Source organism: Sinohyriopsis cumingii, chromosome 5 (genome assembly GCF_028554795.1).
Source record: "Sinohyriopsis cumingii isolate HCF-2022 chromosome 5, ASM2855479v2, whole genome shotgun sequence".
Lineage (NCBI taxonomy): Eukaryota > Metazoa > Mollusca > Bivalvia > Unionida > Unionidae > Sinohyriopsis > Sinohyriopsis cumingii.
Window position 1 is genome coordinate 123,316,712 of NC_142965.1, and position 24,147 is coordinate 123,340,858.

The 24,147-nt window shown below is 34.3% G+C and overlaps 1 protein-coding gene across 2 annotated transcripts in view; it reads right to left on the bottom strand.

The window, feature by feature from the left end:
- Positions 1–24,147, bottom strand: part of LOC149800114 (inactive tyrosine-protein kinase RYK-like) — a 221,241-nt gene that overhangs the window by 39,842 nt on the left and 157,252 nt on the right. For both annotated transcript variants that reach the window (XM_089959709.1, XM_089959708.1), the window contains exons 5-6: positions 5,692–5,775; positions 2,759–2,921 (exon numbers count right to left, since the gene is read on the bottom strand). In XM_089959709.1, the coding sequence (XP_089815835.1) occupies positions 2,759–2,921; positions 5,692–5,775 (247 nt within the window). The remainder of the gene's footprint in view (positions 1–2,758; positions 2,922–5,691; positions 5,776–24,147) is intronic.

Sequence of the window (24,147 nt, forward strand, 5' to 3'; positions counted from 1 at the left end):
CACAGGTACTGTTTTGCTTGTGCAATATGCGATAGCAGATCTGGGTCTATGTAGTTTGTTAGGAATAATCAGTAAAATCATCAACACAGGCACTGTTCTGCTTGTGCAATATGCGATGGCAGACACCAACACAGGTACTGTTCTGCTTGTGCAATATGCGATGGCAGATCTGGGTCTATGTAGTTTGTTAGGAATAATCAGTAAAACTATCAGCACAGGCACTGTTCTGCTTGTGCAATATGCGATGGCAGATCTGGGTCTATGTAGTTTGTTAGGAATAATCAGTAAAACCATCAACACAGGCACTGTTCTGCTTGTGCAATATGCGATGGCAGACACCAACACAGGCACTGTTCTGCTTGTGCAATATGCGATGGCAGATCTGGGTCTATGTAGTTTGTTAGGAATAATCAGTAAAACCATCAACACAGGCACTGTTCTGCTTGTGCAACATGCAATGGCAGACACCAACACAGGTACTGTTTTGCTTGTGCAATATGTGATGGCAGATCTGGGTCTATGTAGTTTGTTAGGAATAATCAGTAAAACCATCAACACAGGCACTGTTCTGCTTGTGCAATATGCGATGGCAGACACCAACACAGGTACTGTTCTGCTTGTGCAATATGCGATGGCAGATCTGGGTCTATGTAGTTTGTTAGGAATAATCAGTAAAACCATCAACACAGGCACTGTTCTGCTTGTGCAATATGCGATGGCAGACACCAACACAGGTACTGTTTTGCTTGTGCAATATGCGATGGCAGATCTGGGTCTATGTAGTTTGTTAGGAATAATCAGTAAAACCATCAACACAGGTACTGTTCTGCTTGTGCAATATGTGATGGCAGATCTAGATTTATGTCGTCTGCAACTGGACTGGACTTGTATGTGAGTACTTATGGTAGTCTCATCACCTGGTCATGGATTTTCATAAAAATGCTGTGAATGTACTAAGTTTCATGATGTACTACTGAGAAATTTAAAAATCAAATGAGCAATGAGCCTTCTTTGGATACAGTGGAATATTTTGCCTAATCTTTTTTTAAATAATGATAACTAATACACATGAAATTAATTTGGCTTGGTTTGTTGCTCTATAACACACCAACACCAAATAGGTTATTTAGTGCTGAGCCAATTAGAGCAAAGTTCTTTGCCAAAGGACACACCAATATAGCCGGTCTGATCATTGGATTCAAACCTGTACCCGCTCGGTCTTGAGTCTGGCAAGCTAACTGCTGAGTCACCATGCACATGACAATAAACGATTTCACAATAAAATATGTTTGAAATACACCTCTCTCTTGACAACTCGTGCACAACAGGGTCCACAAAAAAAGACCGCACTATAAGTGCAAGTTACTGAGGGACTGCATCAATAACATTTTTTTTCAAAATGTCCAACATGTGAAAGATTGTTCCAACTAGTTTCAACTACCATCATGTGTACTTGAAAAAATCTGTGTACTACATCACTGCTTTTTGTTTTGTTGATTAGTCTGATTCCCTTAGTATTTAACAGTATAATGCCAAGTTAGGAGTGGAAGTAACAATGAACTAAACTAACTGCTGATACACCACCAAACAAGTTTCCATTTTCTCAAAAACTAATGACATTTATTTAATGAGCCACTTGTCTACGTCGAAACTCAATTTTTGTCTTGTTCAATTAGTACAATATTGATTTCATGTTTCACTGGAAGTAATAGTGAAACATTCTTATCATCCTTAAGGATATCTGAAAGTGCCAGTTCAGGTATTCTCTGAAACTCACTTGCCCACAATGGTCCATATCTGTAAAACCAAGCTCATTATTTTGTGAAGTATTTATTTCACTTGGTTGCCTTGCTATCTTTGATCACAATTATGAATGAGTTGGTTAACTAAAGTAGTTTATGTTACATACTGTATGATGGATACACAATAACATTTATAACTGTTAAATTGACCAACTGAAGTGAGTTCACCCGACATACGACCAGGGCTGCTAGATTTTAAGTAGGATGGATTTGCGTGCCTTTTAACCTTTCTTTTATTCCACCTCCTTTATTTAATTCAAAAGTCATAATTAACATGATAATACAAAGGAGGCCAGCTTTTAATTCAGTGCAACAATACAACAAATACTTCCCACAAGTCACTTATCAAAACACAGTCAGCACTTAAATAGGTTCTCAGAGAAATGCTTGCGGGCATAGCTGTTATGGGAGATTGACACAATTTACATTTAAATACACATTGCATTTATGATGATTACACTTAGGAGGAACAAGAAGATAGAATTAAAACACAAATTTCACTTAATAAAAATTATTTAATTGGCATTTTAATATTAATGTACTGCCTACACTAGAAGTGACATTTTCATTGATCGAAATTTCCTTGAATATATTTAATTATGGTGTACTAAGAATGTCATTTGGAAAGAAAATGTAACCAATTATATGACTTCTTTTTAAAAGCTGATAATTTCAAAATGCTAATTAAAATTTCCAGGTCCAATCTATCGTTTTCATCCATAAAACAAGCAATATATCAATGTTTCAGTTACCAATTTCGATCGCAATTTTCTTCAAATTCAATAAATAGGGATCAATTTTTTGCGGGTATTTTCTGTTTTTTAAAAAATGGGATTCACGCCTGACCCCACATTATAGGTGGGCTCACGAGTTATCAGGGCGCACGTTATCGAGGGAGTGGTGTACTGCAAATAGTCAATACAAGCATGTTTTTAAAAAGCAGGATTTCTGAATACCTTATTTTTTCTGCATAGGCCCTGGACCCTGTTTTCTGCGTATTAAGGTAGTATACTGCCACGGCCAGGGCTATAAGGAGGATGAAGGCACATGCACAGCCAATGGCAATGTAGAAAACATGAGTGGACGTTCCTAATGTATTTGATAGTTGCTGCTTTGTCTCTGAAAACAAGAAATTAATATCACTGCCATAGCACTTGTATTGCAACAAAACATTTTCTTTCTATTTATCTCTCTATCTGTCCTTTTTTTTAATATAGATTTAGATCCCCTCCCTGTACATGATTGCCACACTTGATCCACTCGTGGGGGGGGGGGTCCTACCTCCATATGACTGTATATTCATATTAAAAATTCAACCAATTATCAGTTTTGCTAGTACCAGTGAAATGTTTCAAAACTAGATTTTCATCAGCATCACAATGGTAATAGACACACTATGCATATCTAAAGCTGAGAATTCAGTCCCCAGTGGCAACATACGCTGATTTAGTTGCTATCCATCTGAGGTCACTGTAAGTATATAGCTTCCTTCAGTTGTTTTAGTACTTCAATCTCAAATACTAGAAGAAATTCAGTTTTGTAAGCAAAAACATAAGCCTTCACCCACCCATCCAAATCCCAATTTCCACTAATGTCATTCTGTGACACTGGTACTTAATACAAATAAACAGCAAAATCTAGCAGTGAATAAAATTAATATTTTTACCAGTTTAATATAGAAAGTCACAGATTTTCAGCTTGCCTCTACAAACTTGCTTTGTACACCTAATGGCTATTTCTGACCAGTACAATTGAAAGTAGAAATAATTATTCAGTGGTAAACTCCACATTAATGACAATATATAGTATATTGTGATCTGTTACTTTCAAGACCGTGTAAAGTAAAAATAGGCATGTAAATCAACTGACTTCTGGCTGATAAGTAAAAGTAGGCATGTAAATCAACGGACTTCTGGCTGATAAGTAAAAGTAGGCATGTAAATCAACTGACTTCTGGCTGATAAGTAAAAGTAGGCATGTAAATCAATGGACTTCTGGCTGATAAGTAAAAGTAGGCATGTAAATCAACTGACTTCTGGCTGATAAGTAAAAGTAGGCATGTAAATCAATGGACTTCTGGCTGATAAGTAAAAGTAGGCATGTAAATCAATGGACTTCTGGCTGATAAGTAAAAGTAGGCATGTAAATCAACGGACTTCTGGCTGATAAGTAAAAGCCCTACATATACTCATACCAATTATTTTGCTGTCTATCTCAAATACTTTTTGCTCATAAGTGCTTACAAGTTTATTGGTCAAAAAGTTTTTTAAAAAATGTAAAACAATTGCAAATTAAGGTCAATCACCAAAAACTAATTAGGTCCTGCTAGTCATCCAAGGTATCTAGGTTTTTTAAATTTCTTGCTTACAAGAAAGTGTGATGGACAGATGATGCATGAACAGACAGCAAAGCACCAATATGACTCCCACTCTTAGTGTGGAGGGGAGAGACATAATTACCAGATGCCACCATCTGTACTGCTAAAATTACTGTATTACAAGAGTCCATCAAAGGGACTGATAATGGGTGAAAGGAATTTCCAGGAAATCAAGATAAGACCATTTCTTCCTTTTAACAGCTGAGTGTTGAAATAATCTGTGATATTCTTCAGTGATAACAAGATTTTCAAATTAGTTGCTGTGGTGGACATGTTGGATGTGGGATTGGCACTATTTTCATTTAGGAAAAAGTAGACATCATTAGAAGTATTTTGGTGAAAACCTTGAGTTATAATAATCATCCATTAAGAGGGAATAATGACAATATTTTCATGGCAGCCATCACGGTAGCCATATTGTATGTATGACTGGCACCATTTTCATTTAGGACTGACTAGGTATCATAAGAAGTATGCTGGCAAAAACACCATGTTGATAGATAACAGACAATTCCATAAGCTATTTTGGTTTATGACTTAGATGGGCTAATAAAACAGATTCATTTACGATAAACCAAGGATCCTACACAAGTCCTTGGCATTAATGAAATCATTTGGCAAGTTTCAAATGAGTTCAAATATAAGACCTAAAAATCGCATCAATTACTTAATAAAATTTTACTGTAATGTAGTGAAATGACTTTAAAGTACATCTGGATGCATCATTTGTTATATCGAAGAGTGTTATTACACAGATAATATGGGAAAATATAACTTGGGTTCATAAACTTTTATAATGTAATTATTAGTGGATATAATTTGATAGAGGATTTCACAACAGTGTTTATCTGATATGCAATTTGCAACACGAGTGGAATAATGCAGTGCTTCCTCATTATAAGACTGTTCATGCAAACTAAAGAGCATACTGCTTTATAGTGAGACTGACTTATAATGAAGTATATGATACATTACTCCCTCATTATAACATGTCTTATAGTGAGCATGCCTTACAATAAAGTACCTGATACAGTACTCCCTCATTATAACACATATTATAGTGAGAATGCCTTAAAATGAAGTACATGATACATTACTCACTCATTATAACATGTCTTATAGTGTGAACACCTTATAATGATGTACATGATAAATATAATTTTATCAGCACTTAATGAAATTGGATCCATCCCTGCCAATACAATATAATAGTAACATTGTTACACTAAAGTACCTTATAGTGAGGAAGCACTGTGTAAACTGCACGCTGCTTACAGTGATATTTGTATTATTCAAAACCAACACTATTAGATTTCATGTATCCCACAATGTTAAAGATTTACCATTATTTGATGATACTGCTATGTAATGTTTGCTATGTAATGTTTGCTAAGTGTTATAATACAAAATGGCAAATGATTTTAATATTTCATTATGCTAATTAGTATGAACATTTTAAGACAAACAAGATCTAGTCATAATTGTTCATATGCAAATCAATCACATGCTTACCCTGCTGAAAATTACTCGAGAGGTTTTGCCCACGATAGAGGTTTGGCTGGGGTGTTGACAGCTCTCTAAACAAGTGGGAATCGTCTGCAAAATAGATTAAAATATATCAGCTATTGATAAACGTATGAAGTATATAAAATACATTTATATGATGATAATGAACACACATCATATGAAAAACATCATTCCACAGAATGAACCCTTCCTCTGTATATAACACCAATACATACAGCATTCAATACTACACATACAGCATTCAATACTACAAGTCTGACAAATTCGTATTATTATTAGAATTTCTAAAGTTTCCAACATCAGTGACCATTGTTTGCACCTCAAGAGAGCCAAGACTTATTTAATATTCCATGTCTTTATACAGCTGATGTTTAAATCTCTTTTAAAAGTAATTCATGTGTTACCATCGTCATATTAGCATCTTGATAGTCAGCTGTTAATTTATGACTAAGAACTACTTTTTTCATGTCATGATAGATGTGACTGGACCAAGTATAATTTCATTGTAAAAGGCATTAACAGAGATTGATCTCTTTCAAATCTACTAGAAATTCATCAGGAAAATGTTGTTTGCAGAAATTAATCTTCAATGATGTGCAAAATTGAATCTTTGCTTGAAAAATGGTCATAGATTACACCATCAGGGCTTTGGAAATATTTTGTAACTGATTATAGCTTGAAATAAGGGTTTGATTGATTTCAAGGGGCTTGTGCAAGCTATGCTATTAATCTTGTCATCCCATAGCCATTAATGTGGCAACGGATCAATGAATTTTAAAATCTGTCTACCATATTTAATCTAATACCTCCACATCCCTTAAGTAGACACCACTCATTTTTGGACAATACCTTCATAAAGATAGACACTCCTAAGCACAAGGGTCTTCATCCAAGCACACCTTTGTCAGAGGGATATAGCTGCTAAAATACCGTATATACCTTTCTTACGAGACAAGTCCAACTGCAAACTGCACAGACCCTGATCTGCAGTCACATAATGTGCCACCAGGTCAGGGTCTATTCAGTTTGTTGGCATTGATCAGTAAAACAAACAACACAGACCCTGATCTCCCAGCATATTATGCAATGGCAGCACAGGGTCTGTGTTGTTTGCTGATGGACTAAAGTTATAACTGAATATATATGGTACTATTAGAACATCTCGATTTTCTCATAACTTATCACCATGCATGTTACTATATCATTACCACTTAATTCAGTGGGGTTAATAAAGTTCTGATCCAGACTTCTGAACAAGGTTACAAATTTAATGAGAAGGAATTCTTTAAATTTTCCACACTGGTAATCCCCATTATAAAAGCAAGAGTCCCTCAAGGGGACTGACACTCTACAGTGTAAAACGAAATTCCAAGAATTCAAGATGTCACCATTTCTTCCTTTCAACTGCTCAGTATACACAATGGAAATGAATTTGGCATCAAAGTAGACATCCTAAGAAGTCTTTTGGTAAAAACTCATGTCATGACTTGGCATCAAAGTAGACATCCTATGAAGTCTTTTGGTAAAAACTCATGTCATGACACATAACATACGATCCCATAACCTCTTCTGGTCTATAACCAGTAGACCTAAAAAGGAAATTTGAACCAATAATTTACTTAATTTTGATGTCTGAATGAAATGGGTTGATTGGCAAGTACAAAGTTGGACCTTACTTCTGATATGCATCGGTCAGAAGTTGCTAGCACTGTATAGATTTATTTTTACTTTTGGAACTTCTGAGATGAATTCTTAAAATAAAATGAGTTTGTACTTTTTTAAATTTTGGATATTATAAAATTCCATAAGGGCACTTTCAGGATCTAGTACTGCATACTTCATAAAAAAATTTATATCTGTATTTCAAGAACAGACAAAGTTGTTATGATCTGTGCTATATCACATTCTTTTTCAGTGTACCCAAGAACAGTCAATTTCATGAGCTGTCTGTTTCATACAGCGCATGACTTTCCTAGTAATGATCACAAATAAATGTCAACCCATTAGCTGGTGACAGACATTGGTGCATTTTAATTTTCTCCACACTGTCAGAGTTGAAAAACAAACACCTTTGCTATGCACATTTTCTTTTTTTAGTAGTGCCATTTAAACCCAAAATCTCAGTCTCAAAAAACACATTTTCCTGTACCTTTCCTTCTTGCAGCAATGGCCCCAAATCCTGGAACTTCAGTCTCAAAAACAGATCTTTTTGGAATTGCAATACTAATTTAGTTCCCACTTTAAACCTATGCAAACACTATGATATTAAAAATTCAATTACTTCAAATTTCTGAATGCTCATGATCAAACCTATATTTATCAGTATGGACACATCCTTGATGATTGTTTCTGTGGAGATAAATCATACGAGTCAGGACATTTTCTGGATCTGCACATGTTTGAAACATGTCCTTTCAATTCTGCACCAAAGAGTCAGGTCATAATTTCAGCAAACAAGTTTTCCAAGCTCAAGTCTGTAAATGGACTGAAACTCCATCCATAAAACAATGTCTCTGTTTCTTTTCCATGACAACTTTGATAAGCTCTCAATAGATTCTGATTTTACTAAAATCTTACTTTCTTTATCAACCAATCCTGGATAGCCAAACCCATATATACTCCATTTCATCTTCACTCATTTCTAGACTGGACCTCATTCTTCCATATCATTAGTAATGGAGTCCTTAAAGTGTTTAATTGGATGTAACCATAGTGGGAGAGAGAATGATCCTCCAAAGAGTTCAAAAACAAAAACTAAGAAAAGTAACTCTTCTAGGATATATATACAAATGATGAGGACACTGTGTTTGAGATCATAAGTACAATATAAAAACAATGAGGATGCTGTGTTTGAGATCAAAAGTACAATATAAAAACAATGAGGATGCTGAGTTTGAGATCATAAGTACAATATAAAAACAATGAGGATGTTGTGTTTGAGATCATAAGTACAATATAAAAACAATGAGGATGCTGAGTTTGAGATCATAAGTACAATATAAAAACAATGAGGATGCTGAGTTTGAGATCATAAGTACAATATAAAAACAATGAGGATGCTGAGTTTGAGATCATAAGTACAATATAAAAACAAAGAGGATGCTGTGTTTGAGATCATAATTACAATATAAAAACAATGAGGATGCTGTGTTTGAGATCATAAGTACAATATAAAAACAATGAGGATGCTGAGTTTGAGATCATAAGTACATTATAAAAACAATGAGGATACTGTGTTTGAGATCATAAGTACAATATAAAAACATTGAGGATGCTGTGTTTGAGATCATAATATAAAAACAATGAGGATGCTGTGTTTGAGATCATAAATACAATATAAAAACAATGAGGATGCTGTGTTTGAGATCATAAGTACAATATAAAAACAATGAGGATGCTGTGTTTGAGATCATAAGTACAATATAAAAACAATGAGGACGCTGTGTTTGAGATCATCAGTGCACAGTTGTTATAATGAGCTTCTCATGAAATTCATCCAAATGATAATTTTTTAAAGTGTAAGTTGTGGTTTTTGTCTTAAATATGGTATCACAATATTTCTTATGTTGTAAATACACACACGTACTGGTTGCCAAGCTGATAACTTTTGTGAAAATCTGAAGAGGGTATGGGAGGACGAATCAAGGAATAATACTAATTTCTTTAAATAAAACACTAAAATTGTGTTAAAGCTGAGAGAGCCAACTTTTATTTAGCAAACAGGACAATCATTAGAGATTTGTATAAAACATTTTTTGTCAAGCAAACAACTCTTATTTGAAATATAAATTAATTTACATTTTATCGATGTTAAATGATCCCTTGGTTATTGCTATGATCAATATATTATATCCTCAAAAAGCTTATTTTTGAATTTACATAAAGTTTGCACAGCAAGAAAACATAAATAATCTCTAGCACTTGTACAAACTGAAATGCCATATCTAGTAATTCTTCAAGAGCCACATGGATGCATGAACCCTTCATTAGAATAAAGCAAACATCGGCTGGTACATATCTGAAATTATATACCTGTACTAAACAAACACACGTACCATTTAAAAGGGCAAAATTTCAAAGTACCCAAGCCAAAAAGGAGCTATTCATGAATAGCTTTCAAATTTCAGGTGCACTTGTTTGGAATAACATTCCACATGATATTAAATCAGCTCCATGCATCGCTTCCTTCCACAACAGGTGTATTAGATGGATAAAATTATAAAGAATGGCGTACTTATTAAAGTACATGTTACACCCCCCACCCCCCATCTACTGTGCTTCATTTTCATTTCTGCAGCAAGGTAGCAGTTATGTAAATAGTGTGTCTGTGTGTTTGTCTCTCTGTGTGTGAACATATTATTATTATTAGCTTCTATTTTATCTGTACATAATAGAGGGACTCAAGGAAGATTAGTTTCTTATTTGTAAATAATTGAGACACCCTCTGAAAATATTATTATTATTATTATTATTTTTATTATTATTATATTATTATTGCATACGCACACATAAATGATCTTTTGATTTTATATTTACTTGATAAGTCTGTGCTAGTAATCATGAGAGCAATATTGATATATTTTGAAAGAAAAAAAAATTATAATAAAAATTAAAACTTGTTCCTAGAGCTAACCCAGGAATTGGTCAATTAACTGAGACTGACAAAAATCTGAAAATACTTGGTGAGTTTGGGGGTCTTTTATTGTGGAGCATTAACATACTCGCTTAGCACCTCTATAATCCCCAGTTCAATCCTGCAGGCCAATACATGTAAAGGTTATATAATCACCCATATTTGTTTCTCAACTTTAATAAACAGACATCTGACATAAAGAGACCCAGGACAATTGGAAGCAAACATTTGTATAAAGTTGATGGACCTTCATTTATCAACACAAAATGCTAAAATAACAGCAAAAATGACAACTGGGTGATCATAATTTTCTTATATAACTTGCAGGAATTTATGACTTGACATTTTAATAAATATATTATGTCTTACAAAGCAGCACACTGGAAACATATAAAATGACATTATGGTTCATAAATGTCATTCTGGCCATTAAATATTTAATTACAGCTCATGCATATATTTCAATTTTTAAGTCATTTTCTGTCAGTCTCATACTGCTTTGCATCTAAGACTATAATTTTACAAAGTATGTGACACTCATTTTGCATTGACTTATAGTTTAGTAACCTGCACAAAGTTATAAGTTATAAAACGGGGGAAATATAAGGCATGAATCATCTGCCAAAAATTCAACTATTCTGTCAACAATTTCAACATTAACTGAAGTTTTTATGTTAAGTCACATATTCTGTTATGCATACTCTTTCCTCCATCAAGCCAGGTGTCTGGTATTTGATGGCACACAAACACAAATAGATTATTTAGTGCCATTTAGGCAGTTGGAATAATGTTCTTTGCACAAGCTGGACCCAAGATGATAGCCTATGGAGACTGATCCAGATAAATGATTCAAATGCTGCAACTTTGTAAACATAGGTCTGGTATGATAACCAATGAGACAGCTTTTGACAACTCAAGTCAGAAATATTAACATGTCCAAGTGAAATACAGGTCTGGGGAAACTAATAAATTTTATACAGATTTCACGCATGCATATCATAAAGAGAATCATTCTCTAAAATCACTACATAATTCATGTGAATTTTGATTGGAAGGAAATGCCACTGTTTCTGTTAAAGTATTTGGACATATAGGTCCCATGAAAATCATTTTTTTTAAAAATGTTTTAAAAGTATTTTTTTATTATTTTATAATACTCCTGACAATCTAAATTAAACATTTCTCATACGACAGAAATAATAAAAAGACAAGTGCCAAGGGGGAAAGAGCAATTTAGTATATTAAAATTGAATACCAAATTTAAAATGCATATCTGTAGTGAATCATAATAAAACACAATTAACACCCCTTTAGAAATACAGAACACTGTTCACCATTGGAATCTGTACATTTGGCATTTCTGCAGCAAATATATCAAGAAAAATGTAGAATTGTGCAAGTTCCGAAGCACATACGGCACGCTTGTCCGCTCCACAGTTCCCATTTAGCCCAGTCCTACATTGTTCAGCCCACAGCCACATAGGCAGTCCTTTTGAAAACAAGCATTTTAATTAGTAATAAGAAACTGCAGCCTGCAACCTTTAGCATTTTATCTGTTTTGGCCTCCAGAAGAAAAAAAAGGTTTGACGCCCCTGACCCATGGTGTGTTCGTGGTGTGGTGTGTTCGGTCTGATGATGTGTATTCTCAGCACAGGAAGCAGACAGATATGTTTCAATCTGCTTTTACAAATTAATCATCTCTGAACTACTTAATGATGGATGTGTTTAAAAATACACTGTCTAACAATTATACAAGTAATTTCGCCTGTTTAGGAAGCTCTAAATTCCTCACTTTGGAGTATGGTAGAATCATCATTACTGAATCCTGGTAATACAGCTGGAATGTAATGTCTATATTTTGACAGAAAGCATACCCTGACAACTTTTCCACCTCAAATGTGTACTTTTTATCTATTCTGACTGCTGAACTTGTAAACTGCTCATGTGTGAATGACAGTGACAAGTGACTGACAGTTGAATTCCCCCATCTGTGATCACCTTCACACACACAACAGGGAACCAGACAAGCTCTCCCCTGTTAAAACTATTCCCACATGATTTCAAAAGCAGAGTGTGACTGTCTCTGTATTTAATATTTGGCACAATAAGCATCTGAAACTACAGCACCATATGTCTTGCACTTGTTGAAAACCTGATACTTGTCTCTGCGTTTTATGTTACACAATCCAAAAAATTGGGTGGCCTCTTCGAATTACCATTATTTTGTGCTACAACGGTTTTCTGGGACTTTAAACCACACTTTTTGTTTCTCAGAATCAATGTCATCATTCATTAAAAATTACTTTGTCTCTAAGCATCTTAATATTCTCAACAACCATTCAAGTCAAACATTTTGTTGTGCATTTTAAGGGCATTTTTAAAGGCAGCTGAAGTTTTCAGGGGACAAGGTGTCCCCCATTGTAACTTTTAAGGGAACACTATGAAATCTAGAGAGATACTTCACCAATCAATCCAATGTTTACTACACTTAATTCAGTAAACCAGGCTATACTAAATGACCAATACTGACATTTGTAGTTACAAGCTGCAAATGACAGGGATGCCGGGATTATTTTTACAACACACCATGTTTTCAATGGAACATTGCAATAAAATCTGTATACTTCATGCAATCCTATGTACTTGGTACAACAATGATTGAGGACAGAGAAAAGAGGACATTCCATTGCAATAAAATCTGTATACTTCATGCAATCCTATGTACTTGGTACAACAATGATTGAGGACAGAGAAAAGAGGACATTCCATTGCAATAAAATCTGTATACTTCATGCAATCCTATGTACTTGGTACAACAATGATTGAGGATAGAGAAAGAGGACATTCCATTGCAATAAAATCTGTATACTTCATGCAATCCTATGTACTTGGTACAACAATGATTGAGGATAGAGAAAGAGGACCACCTGAACTGCCTCTTTTTCTCTCACCATGAGATACCATCTACACTCACTTATAAGTCTAAGCAAACTGCAAATAAGAAAGATCCTGATTTCCCATAGCATAATGCACAGGCAAATCAGGATCTATGCTCAAGCCTGGATAATAACTGACCAGTTCAACCCAGATCTAAATTCAGTCATGCATTAAAAGCAGTCCATAGCAGGCTTGCAACAGGAAAAGGAAGACCAAACTGTTCTGATGTGTTCATCAGGCTATTACAGTACTTCAATTGGTTGTTGTTTTTGTTCTAGGGTTTAACGCCATTTTTCAGCACAAGATAGGCTATACATGGCGGCCAGAATAACTGGTGGAGGAAGAACCCTGGAAAACCCAGGGAAGAACCACCGACCCACGAGAAGCTACTGGCAGGCTTTCCCACGTATCCACGCTAGCCAAGCATTGGACTCAAACCCTTGCAGACAGAGGTGAGATGGCAGTGATCCGGAACGGTGAGCACTTTAGACCACTCGGCCACTCGGGGCCCCTACTTCAATTGGAACAAAATGCTAAATAATAATATACAAAAGTTATTTTTTACACCAAAAATACCTACTTAAATTTAAAACTTGTTAGGATTGTGAATAAAAAGTGAAGTTTTCAAATTTTGTCAAGTTTCAGCTTTGTTAATTCTTTGACAGTAACAAACCATTTCTCAGTGTCAGAAATAAAATGTTCATAAATATATTCATGGAATACAAATGTCCCTACAAAACTTCAATGGATCAGTAAATATACAGATGGCTGGACAAAGGTGGTGTTATACAGAGATGGCAGCCTCTACACACATGAAGCTTTAAAAATCCAAATATTAGCATAAAAATAGGAATACATGAAATTCATATAAAATTATTTAATTTTGGCATTAGAACTCACTCAAAGTGCTCTATTGTCAAAATGTGCATCCTACAACAGTCTTCATGCCATGAAATACTCTGTTTGAATTTTTCTCTTGCATACTGTATAGCTTTGTAAGTTGGATCCAACTACTAACACCACATACCTAATCTGCCTTCACATAATGCCAGGTTGGGCCTGACCTATAAGCTAGTATATATGGTATATTTTTTTGGGGAGGGACGAGATCTGATCTTCATCTGCTGTTTGTTCAAACATATCTTTTCAACTTTTTTGGTAAAACAGGATGTAAAGCTGATGAGAATCCTGATTGATGAATATTCGATTACTTTAAACTGTACCATCATCCACAGAAAGACAGACAGTGAGAAAATGACCTGCTTTTGTGAAATAAGTGTTTTTATAGTTGTTTGCAAATGAATTGCAATCAGATATTATACAAGTTTAACTAATCAAAATCAAAATACCAAAAGTACCAATGGTGAAGTTTCAATTTTCCTGCAAGCGTTTGATCAAAATTTGATATATGTTATCGTAATGGTATAATCAGAATTTTATATGTTATCATAAGGGTAAAATCAGAATTTTATATATGTTATCGTAATGGTAAAATCAGAATTTTATATATGTTATCGTAATGGTAAAATCAGAATTTTATATATGTTATTGTAATGGTAAAATCAGAATATGTTATTGTAATGGTATAATCAGAATTTTAGATATGTTATTGTAGTGGCAAAATCAGAATTTTATATATGTTATCGTAATGGTAAAAACAGAATTTTATAAATGTTATCATATGGTTGAAAATAGGAATAATTCTGCCCAAAATCGCATCTCTGCATTATATCACATTTTATATTCATGTTGGAATATAAAGTAATAATATCTGAAGGCAACTTGTCATACAATGACTAATATCAACTCATGTTATTTTCCCTTCAAGCAAAGCTTTTCAAACAGCTGACTTCTGAAAAGGATGTGCTGGACTGCTTTTCTTAAATGTACTTATTGCTAATTCAGGTAATTTTTCAGTTATCAAAGTATAAGCAACTTATCACAGTTACCCAAAACTTTAGTTTAGTTTGGTTTCTTTGCTATACAGCACAGCAACACAAATAGGTTATTTAGCACAAATGTGACTGGAGTAGGCCTGAGCTGAGGCCCCAGGTGGCCAAGTGGCCTAAATTGTTTATCTTTACAATCACTGCCATCTCACCTATATAGTGCTTAGTCAATGTGGATATATCAGAGAGCTTGCCAGTAGTTTCCCATGGGTCATTTGTTCTTACCACTGTTCCCAGGTTCTTCCTCCACTAGTTATACTGGCCACCTTGTATAGCTGTCTTGCACTGAGAACTGGTGTTAAACCCAAAAAAATAAACAATAACCAGACCTGATCTAACTGTAGAATCTGAAACCCTTCTGATTGTGTGTCTAAAACACTAACCATAACACCAACATTACTCTTCCCCCATCATTCTCCAACAAAATGCAATTGGGTGCATCAGATATACTATGAACGAAAAAGGATTAATTTGACTCATTATATATTTTAAAAAAATAACAATGGGTGTAAATACTCAAAACAATTATCCAACTTGGAGTAAAGTTAAAAAAATGTTTGAAAAATGTGGAAGGAACCAAAATGAACATTCTTCAACTGTAATTAATAGGAGAAGGGTGTGCAATTATTCTAAATCACATGCACCGCAATATAAAGAAGAAATCTGATTATGATAGTGAAATATGTTCTTGTAAACCTTCACCTAGTAACAAATTACAACCAATAATCAAGTCCGTCTGATTATAGTTTTTCAATAATAATCTTTTACTTTAACTTGGCCCAAATAAACAGATACAACACATACAAAGGACTAACCCTTCCTTTACCTAGCCATGACCTGATAAGGTCCATGACCAATTATAGGTATCAGTGATATACTCCTGTCCCCCTTTGAACCTGGGTCACGTTTCCCTGGGTCACAATGAGACCTGATACCTGCTAATTGTACAGGTGGATGATGATCCAGCTCTCTGTATTGTTGAATGGATATAACAGGACAACTGCTGAAATATAATCATCTAATTATGTGAGGGACTGTAAATCTTGCTCAATGATCCTAGAGGGACAGACACTGCATGTTAATTCCAGGTTGTCTCACATATTTGCAGTGTCCAATCACTGGCAACCAAAACTTTGATAGATGTTATCATCCCAATCTGGGACACTATAACTGTAAGAAAAACCCAGCAATGAAATGTCACAGATTAAAAAGACTGAAATAAAGAATATAATATTGTAAAGTGCAAACACAGTTCTATCTGCCATTGTACAATTTGTGATCAACAAGGGTTAACTATAGGTTTCAAATTGACTGACTGCACTTAACAAATAATATAATAAATATCTTCTTTTTTTTCTTCTTCCAAACATGGCTTAAACCTGACACAAAAACATGTACAATAATAAATCAACCCGTAATAACTTATTTCTAGCAATCCTTCATGGGAATCAAATACTCAGCACTGTATACAATGTCACTGAGAATTTTGTTTGAACAACCTTTATAAAAAAAATTATTGAAAAGCTGACACAGGAAAATTGTAAACCAGCTTTCTTTACTCTCAAGCATTTTGAACACATCTTTTTGCATTTTATGGGCTGACAATAGAAATTTGAAATTTGACAGATTTTAGAAAAACATCCCAAACAGCTTTAAAAACAATACTCTTGCTATCGTCACCTATGATTAAATATTCAGTCAATACACTTACAAATTGCAGTTTTAAATGACGATTGGAAATGGGCATTTCAGTGGTTGCAATCAAGTTCAAGGAGACATGAATATGCATTCTGCTCTTCTTATAAGATGATTTTAATGACTGCTATAGCGGAAGAATGAAAATCAGGCATCGTGCAGAAACTCCATCTCATAAAAGCATTTTAACTCAACAACAAATAAGCCATCAGTGAAATCCATGTTTACAGTATCTGCATTAAATGGTGATAAAGTTACACTTTGCTGAGACACTTTGAAACTTTACAGCCGAATATAATGTACTGTTTCTGGTAGCAACTGATTTTTCAGTCCCCGACTCATAGATCACACAAAAGTTCTGATGCAAATGAACAAGATTTACTCACTCAGTGACTATTTTATTGTTTATAAGAAATCATAATCTTATTTTTATAAAAATAATAATATTATTATATAAACCAACTGTTGTGAGTAACCATCTCCAGAACACAACCAAGTGACCATGACTTTTACTACTATGAACAACCAGATCGCAAAAACTGTCATCATAATGCCTGGGATGAGTGGGGCCTGGGATGAATGGGGTCTTTCTCTCTCTGCTACATGCAAATGATAATCATTTTCCAGATTTGACAGTCATCATTAAAGATTGGTAATAGTGATAATATGTCAGCAAATTAGGCTATAAGTCACAAAGGTTTTGTGCTTCATGCAAAGGCTGACATTAAAAAAGCATCAGACAGAGTACCGACCACTAAGGTGGTCATGTGTTGAGTGTCCACCTCAGATGCGAGAGGTCATGGGTTTGATCCCCTGCCAAGTCATACCAAAGACTTACTAAAATGGTACTAACAGTTGCCTCGCTTGGCGCTCAGCATTAAGAGGTTTGTGTTAGGACTGGTTGGCCTGGTGTCACTGGGTGGGACATCATGCTACATGTCTGCAGCATGATGCCCCAGTGCTGGACATCACTATAAACTGCCATGCTGCAGACATCATAGAGATATGACTGAAAGATTGTTAAAGCTACTTTAAAAAATCCAAATCACACACACATTAGACAGAGTACCAGTCTTAAGCAGTAGCCCATTTCATGCAGACTTCGGTGAACTTCGTAATTTGCTCGGAATTTTGATCACGTGGATAATTTACATATAAATTTCAATCATTTAATTAATTTTATTTCTTAAATATTTCTAAACAACAATGGACGCCATTTTGTTATGTACATGTACCCACCAGCATTTGATTGGCTGGAGTATAAAGTAACTTGGGAGGTTATTCGGATAATTACGGAGCAACTCAGTTAAATTCAGTATGAAATCGACTGTTCTGGCAGACTGTTGGCAAGCTGAATCTACCCCCCAGAGTCAGAAAATAATTGAAACCTCTAGATGGACTCAGAAAAGTTGTACTGACATTGCCACATTCCAGTGTGGACACTAAAAAGGACATTTTCCATTCTGAAGAAAATTCTGGATGACTGGAAAGGAAACCTGGATCCAATAACAGTATTTAATCAACTTCAAAGGGTTAAAATCAAGGACTGCCAACAATATAATCATGCAATGATCTGAACAAATTCAAGAATGCTTGCGGTACAAAGAGCATGAATAGCAACAAGTTACCATGAAATGAGATGACATACATATTTTAATATTAAACAAATGTAAATTCGTTCAATGGTTGTAATTTTTGTTCATCTGCATGCTAAAAATCTGGTCACTGAAAATCATCTCTTTTCTGAGGTCAAAACTCCTGACCAAATTTTGTGAATCTCCTGATCTGACCCGTCTTTTGTGTCACATAATATCTGTTATAATATTAATCTGTGACGGCAAGGGACCAGTTTGTGCTCGCAACATGCTGATCAAAATACTGATCAATTAGGTTGTTCAGAAAACAAATCGTAAAAATCTGTAACAAAATCTGTGAGTTTCCGTTGAAGGTATTTTACCTATTATGGACAAGCACACAAAGTTTAAAACAATTTGATGCTAACAGAAAATGTCATGCATGCTATGCCACACATTTTAAACAGAGAAAGGCTAACAACTATGAGTAGCATGATTCAGATGAATTTAAAATGAAGAACCATATATATACACAAAAACACACACATATACACACTTACTTGTAAGTCAAATCACACTGCAACCAACACTGACCTGATCTACTGTCGCATTAGCTCATTAGTCTTTAATTCTTCTTCTCATTATAACAAACTGCAAGATCTAGATCTACCACCACATCATACAACAGTGGGTCTGTGCAGTTTTCAGATGGACTCAACTTATAAGCAAGTATATACAGTAAAAGAGATGTGTCTCAACCTTGCTTTCTCAAGATTTAGGCCAGAGAAGACCAGAAAGAGAGAAGATGAAGAATGCATATTTTAGCACAGCTGGAACACTCTCTAGACTTGTTGATACATCCAGACAACACTGAGCACCTGATGACAAGTTGTGTTGCTATTGATAGCAGCTCAATGGGAATTCTGTTTCTATCACCCACACAAATTTAGCCATTAGTGATAAAACCACATGTACATCCCCACCCCCTACCAGGAAACTGCTTTCATCATCAACCATTTAAAACAATTATGTTGGTCCGAAAAGTTTTCACAAGCATTGTAAGTAGGTAGATAGGTAGGTAGATAAGTACATGAGAACACATGCACACCTGCATGTATTTATGTCCATCTGTGGCATTTGACAACACCATGGCATTATACTGGCTACAGTGACAACTAATGGCAAATTCAAAAATGAAAAAAGCACATTTTAGGAAGATAAACCCTTCTAAATAAAAGTTAACAAAATGAACAAGATACAAATGTGTAACTCAAAGATCTAAAAATTGTGAAAATGTAAATAAAATAAAAGATCAAGAAAACACATGTAACATCCTTAAAACATTATTTGTTAGCAATTTCAAGGTGCACTGAACAGTATATGCCCCTATCATCTGTGACATGCAGTACAGTTGGGGATGATGTCTGCGATGACAGAGGTACATTATTAGTACCTTGCCAAGAGTGTTCTTAATCTTCCTGCTAATGGTCTTGACTGACAGATGATGATGAGAAATTCACTTGCTTAAGTCATCCTACTAATCGAGGGAGCCTGCACTTGGCACGGTAAAACTATCAGTCTTGCATGGGGGTACAATTTTGTCAAATTTAAAGCCCCACCATTGATAAATACAGGAATGGATGGTATACAAATTAGCTTTATTACTGTAATTTAATTTCTCATTCAAAATATTGCAAGCAGTCACTTCCACTACAACTGCAACAAATGTCATTAAAGAAAACCCAAGAATACACATGATCTAAATCTATCACAACAAGAATTCTGTGTTTATAAAACACATAAGCCTGCACTTTTTGTCCCCCCACCCCCAATCTATGTTAATCATTTATTCGACCAGGTCCCTCAGGACAAAGATGGACCTCTAAACCGACGCCATTTGTATTTGTCTTTTCAGGTCTTACTAAAGCTACAGAATCTGAGTCTGTTTTCAACCCAGGCACTATCAACTGGGTCAGGACAGCCCTATCCCACCAACCCCCCTTGGGAGAATAGCATACACAAGTAGAAACATGTACTGATTTTCAATTTTCATTGACTGACATCAAGCATAATCATTCAAATTGAAAAGCCAAAAGTTAATATATAATTTCATATTTCAAAAAGCATTTCAGAATCACCTAAATCGTTTTCACCCGACAATCAAATTTACTTATACCGCATTTAGTGCGCATGTTTCATTTTTAGATGTAAATGTAATAAAAAATATTGATAACACTATCTCTACAAATATTCATATCAAGGAAACTAATATCCACCAATATGTGGAATATTCTTCATGCCATCCCATGTCGTGTAAAAATGGTATACCATATAGCCAGGTCAAAAGATACTGATGCATTATTTCAGATGATTGTCAATTACAAAATTCGATGAATAAATTACAAACATATTTCTAAAATAGAAATTATCCTACACATATAATTGATTCTGCGCTGAACAAGGCCCGTAATCTTACTCAACATGAGGCTTTAAACACAGCAGAATGTAAAATAGAGAAAAATCTAATTCCTTTCACAATACAATATAATCCTTCATTACCTGATAATTATTAGGTCATATAATTAATAAATATTATAGTCTCCTAAAGTTATCAAATAAAACCAGCGTAAAATCACTTTACAAAAATAAACTAATTCTCACTTATAGAAGACCCAAGAATTTGCAAGATTTTCTAATTAGAACTAAACAGATGGAAAATAATAAAAGACAAATTTTGTCATCTAAATGTAACAGATTCAACAGTGCAAATACAAAAGAGGCATTTTCTCTATGTTATAACACTAACTGCATATCAACTGATGTGATTTATTTGATAACCTGTAAAAAATGTAGCATGTAATATGTTGGACAAAAACTTCATAAAGTTTCTAAGGGAATGAATAATCATCGCTTTCAACTAAAAAATTATTGAGATCCTCAGTTTTCCTCTAATGTTTCAACACACTTTAACACCAATAACCACCCTCTACTTGATTTTTCTTTCATGCCAGGAGATAGTGTGCATGATGACATGAATAGACTCATAAAAGAAACTTACTGGATTCATAAGTTAGATACTTAATGTATCCTAACAACCTTAAGGCCAATGCACTATATAAAATTGTATAATTTTTTAAAAATTTGATATAATGTATATCCTTTATAACAATATAATTATATGTATGACTGTTTGTCTCTATTTTATTTTATTATTTTACTAAAAATTAATTAAAGAATACTTGGATTTGACATCAACACAAAGTCAATTTTGTTAAGCACACATTTTATTTTGATACACTGATGATGAAATAACATCTTTGAAAAGTTCCACTTTCATACAATATCATCCTCCATCCATCATCATCCTAACCACAAATACAACATCTGAGGTACTAATTAAAACAAAATTGGTTTGTCAACTGTATAAAGCGCATGTTCCTGCTTTTGCAAAAAGCATTTGTACATAAAAGTTCTGGCGTAATACAGATTATAACATTTTATTTTCCATACCTGATATTATATCGTAAAGCCAATTTCTGGAAATACTCTTTCAGGATGGTAATCTTCGGGACAAAATACAAAATAATTTATTTTAAAAAATCATTTTCTGTTGGTCAGAAATAATTCCATTTCTATCTGATACTAATATGAATGCTTGCAGTTCAACTTCACTATTGCATCTACCGATATAAGCCAGAGAACTCCCGGCTTTATTTTGTCTTCTGCACTATAGGGGCACTTAATATCTAGTATAATCTATGCATCTTTTCGATGAAGTAAATATTTATTGATGATTAAGAATATACGCAATACTGATGAAGGTTGATGGAAGCAAAATGGTGACACAAAGTCTGCATGTATTGCGTTGTTGGGCATTTGTATGCACAATAATGACATCAAGAAAACAACCCAAATATTGGCTATACTTTAATTTTCATAGGGAAGACTGTAGTGTTACTCCAAGTATAATCAATCTTAAATTGGTTGAGCAAACCAATAAGAAGATAATCAATTATGAAACTCTATAATTGATTGCTTGCAGGTAAAGGGAGACTACTTCTTTTCAGTTGCATGCAAAATAAAGATTTGTAAAACTCCTTTATCAATGGGATGCTAAATAGGGCTTCCAAACAAGTTGATCTGAGTTATTTACTCCCTTCACAACTTACAAATATAAAACCATGCCATATTCTGTAGGTACCAACTTTCACAATTAGCAACACAGTCATGCTTACATGATTAAGCTTTTAAATTGTTAAGTTAATTCATTTAAACAAATTGTGATGATTTATTTCAGCTTAAATGTAAAATCCATTGTTTTATTTGTACATGATGACAAACAAAGAAAATCATGTCCTTCTATACTTTAAATCAAGGATTTTGGGGGATTTCACCAGTATTTAAGTTATACAAGACTTACAAGCCATAAATAGTTGCCTTAATTTTAAAAAGTTGTGAAACAAAAACAATAGAAAAAAAGGAAGAAATATTTTTATCAGGTTAAAGTATATGTGTCATTAAAAGAGATTACTCATGTACATTTATTAACATTTTGAGCAAAGACATAATTGTATAACAATCAGTAGTAACCGATTACAATCAACTATCAGTTAAGAGGAACCGATCATTGATTATGAAATTCTGACCAATTCCCATCACTAGAAGACTGGGAGTAGTTCTCAACAGCCATGAATTTTACATGGAGAAAAATTTAAAAAATGAACATCATGGCACAAAAAACTAATCAGGTCATTTATTTATTCATACACATATGCATACCAAATTTCATTTGTCTACCTTGTGTGCTTTTTTTCTTAAGATTAGCATTATAGTTTTAGTCAAAAAAGTATTTGTGTGTCTTAACACTGCTTTAAACAGTTTGAGTCATATCACTAAGATGTGTGTAGTGTGGCATTTTATAGTGATGTCTGGCACTGGGGCATCTTGCCATTATGCTGTGGACAGGTCACATCATGTCCCACCCAGTCATATTATATTGACACCAGGCCAACTAGTCATAACACTAACCTCTTAATACTCAGTGCCTAGCAAGGCATCTACTAGTACCATTTTTATAAGTCTCTGGTATGACCCGGCCGAGGTTCGAACCTGCACCCTCTCACATCTGTGGCAGACACTCTAACCACTTACCAGAGTGGAGAAAAAAAACCTGAAAAGCTGCTATAATGGCATAAAAATCTAACAAGGTCATCTACATATGAAAGCAAATATGCCATTCAAATTGAATTTATCTACCTCAAAAAGATTAAAAAATGTCATAAAAGTGGAAAAACTGAAGCATTCATCAAGAAATATAACCAGAGCATCTACATATAAATGTTTACGAAGTGACTTTCAGCATAGATGTTTTGTCATGGCATTATAATCTAATCAGGTCATCTACCATATATACTTGTTGATAAACCGATTCCAAATGCATAGACACAGATCTCCCATTGCATAATGCATCCTGATTTGGGTCTATACAGTTTGTTAAAAGTAATCAGAAGAATAAACAAAGTAGGCCCTGATCTACCATCACATTATGCAATGGAGGATCAGAGTCTACATTGTTTGCAGCTGGCCTTGAACTTGTATGCGAGTATTAGTATAAACACTACTTATGACAATGATAAAATGCATAAAATTGAAC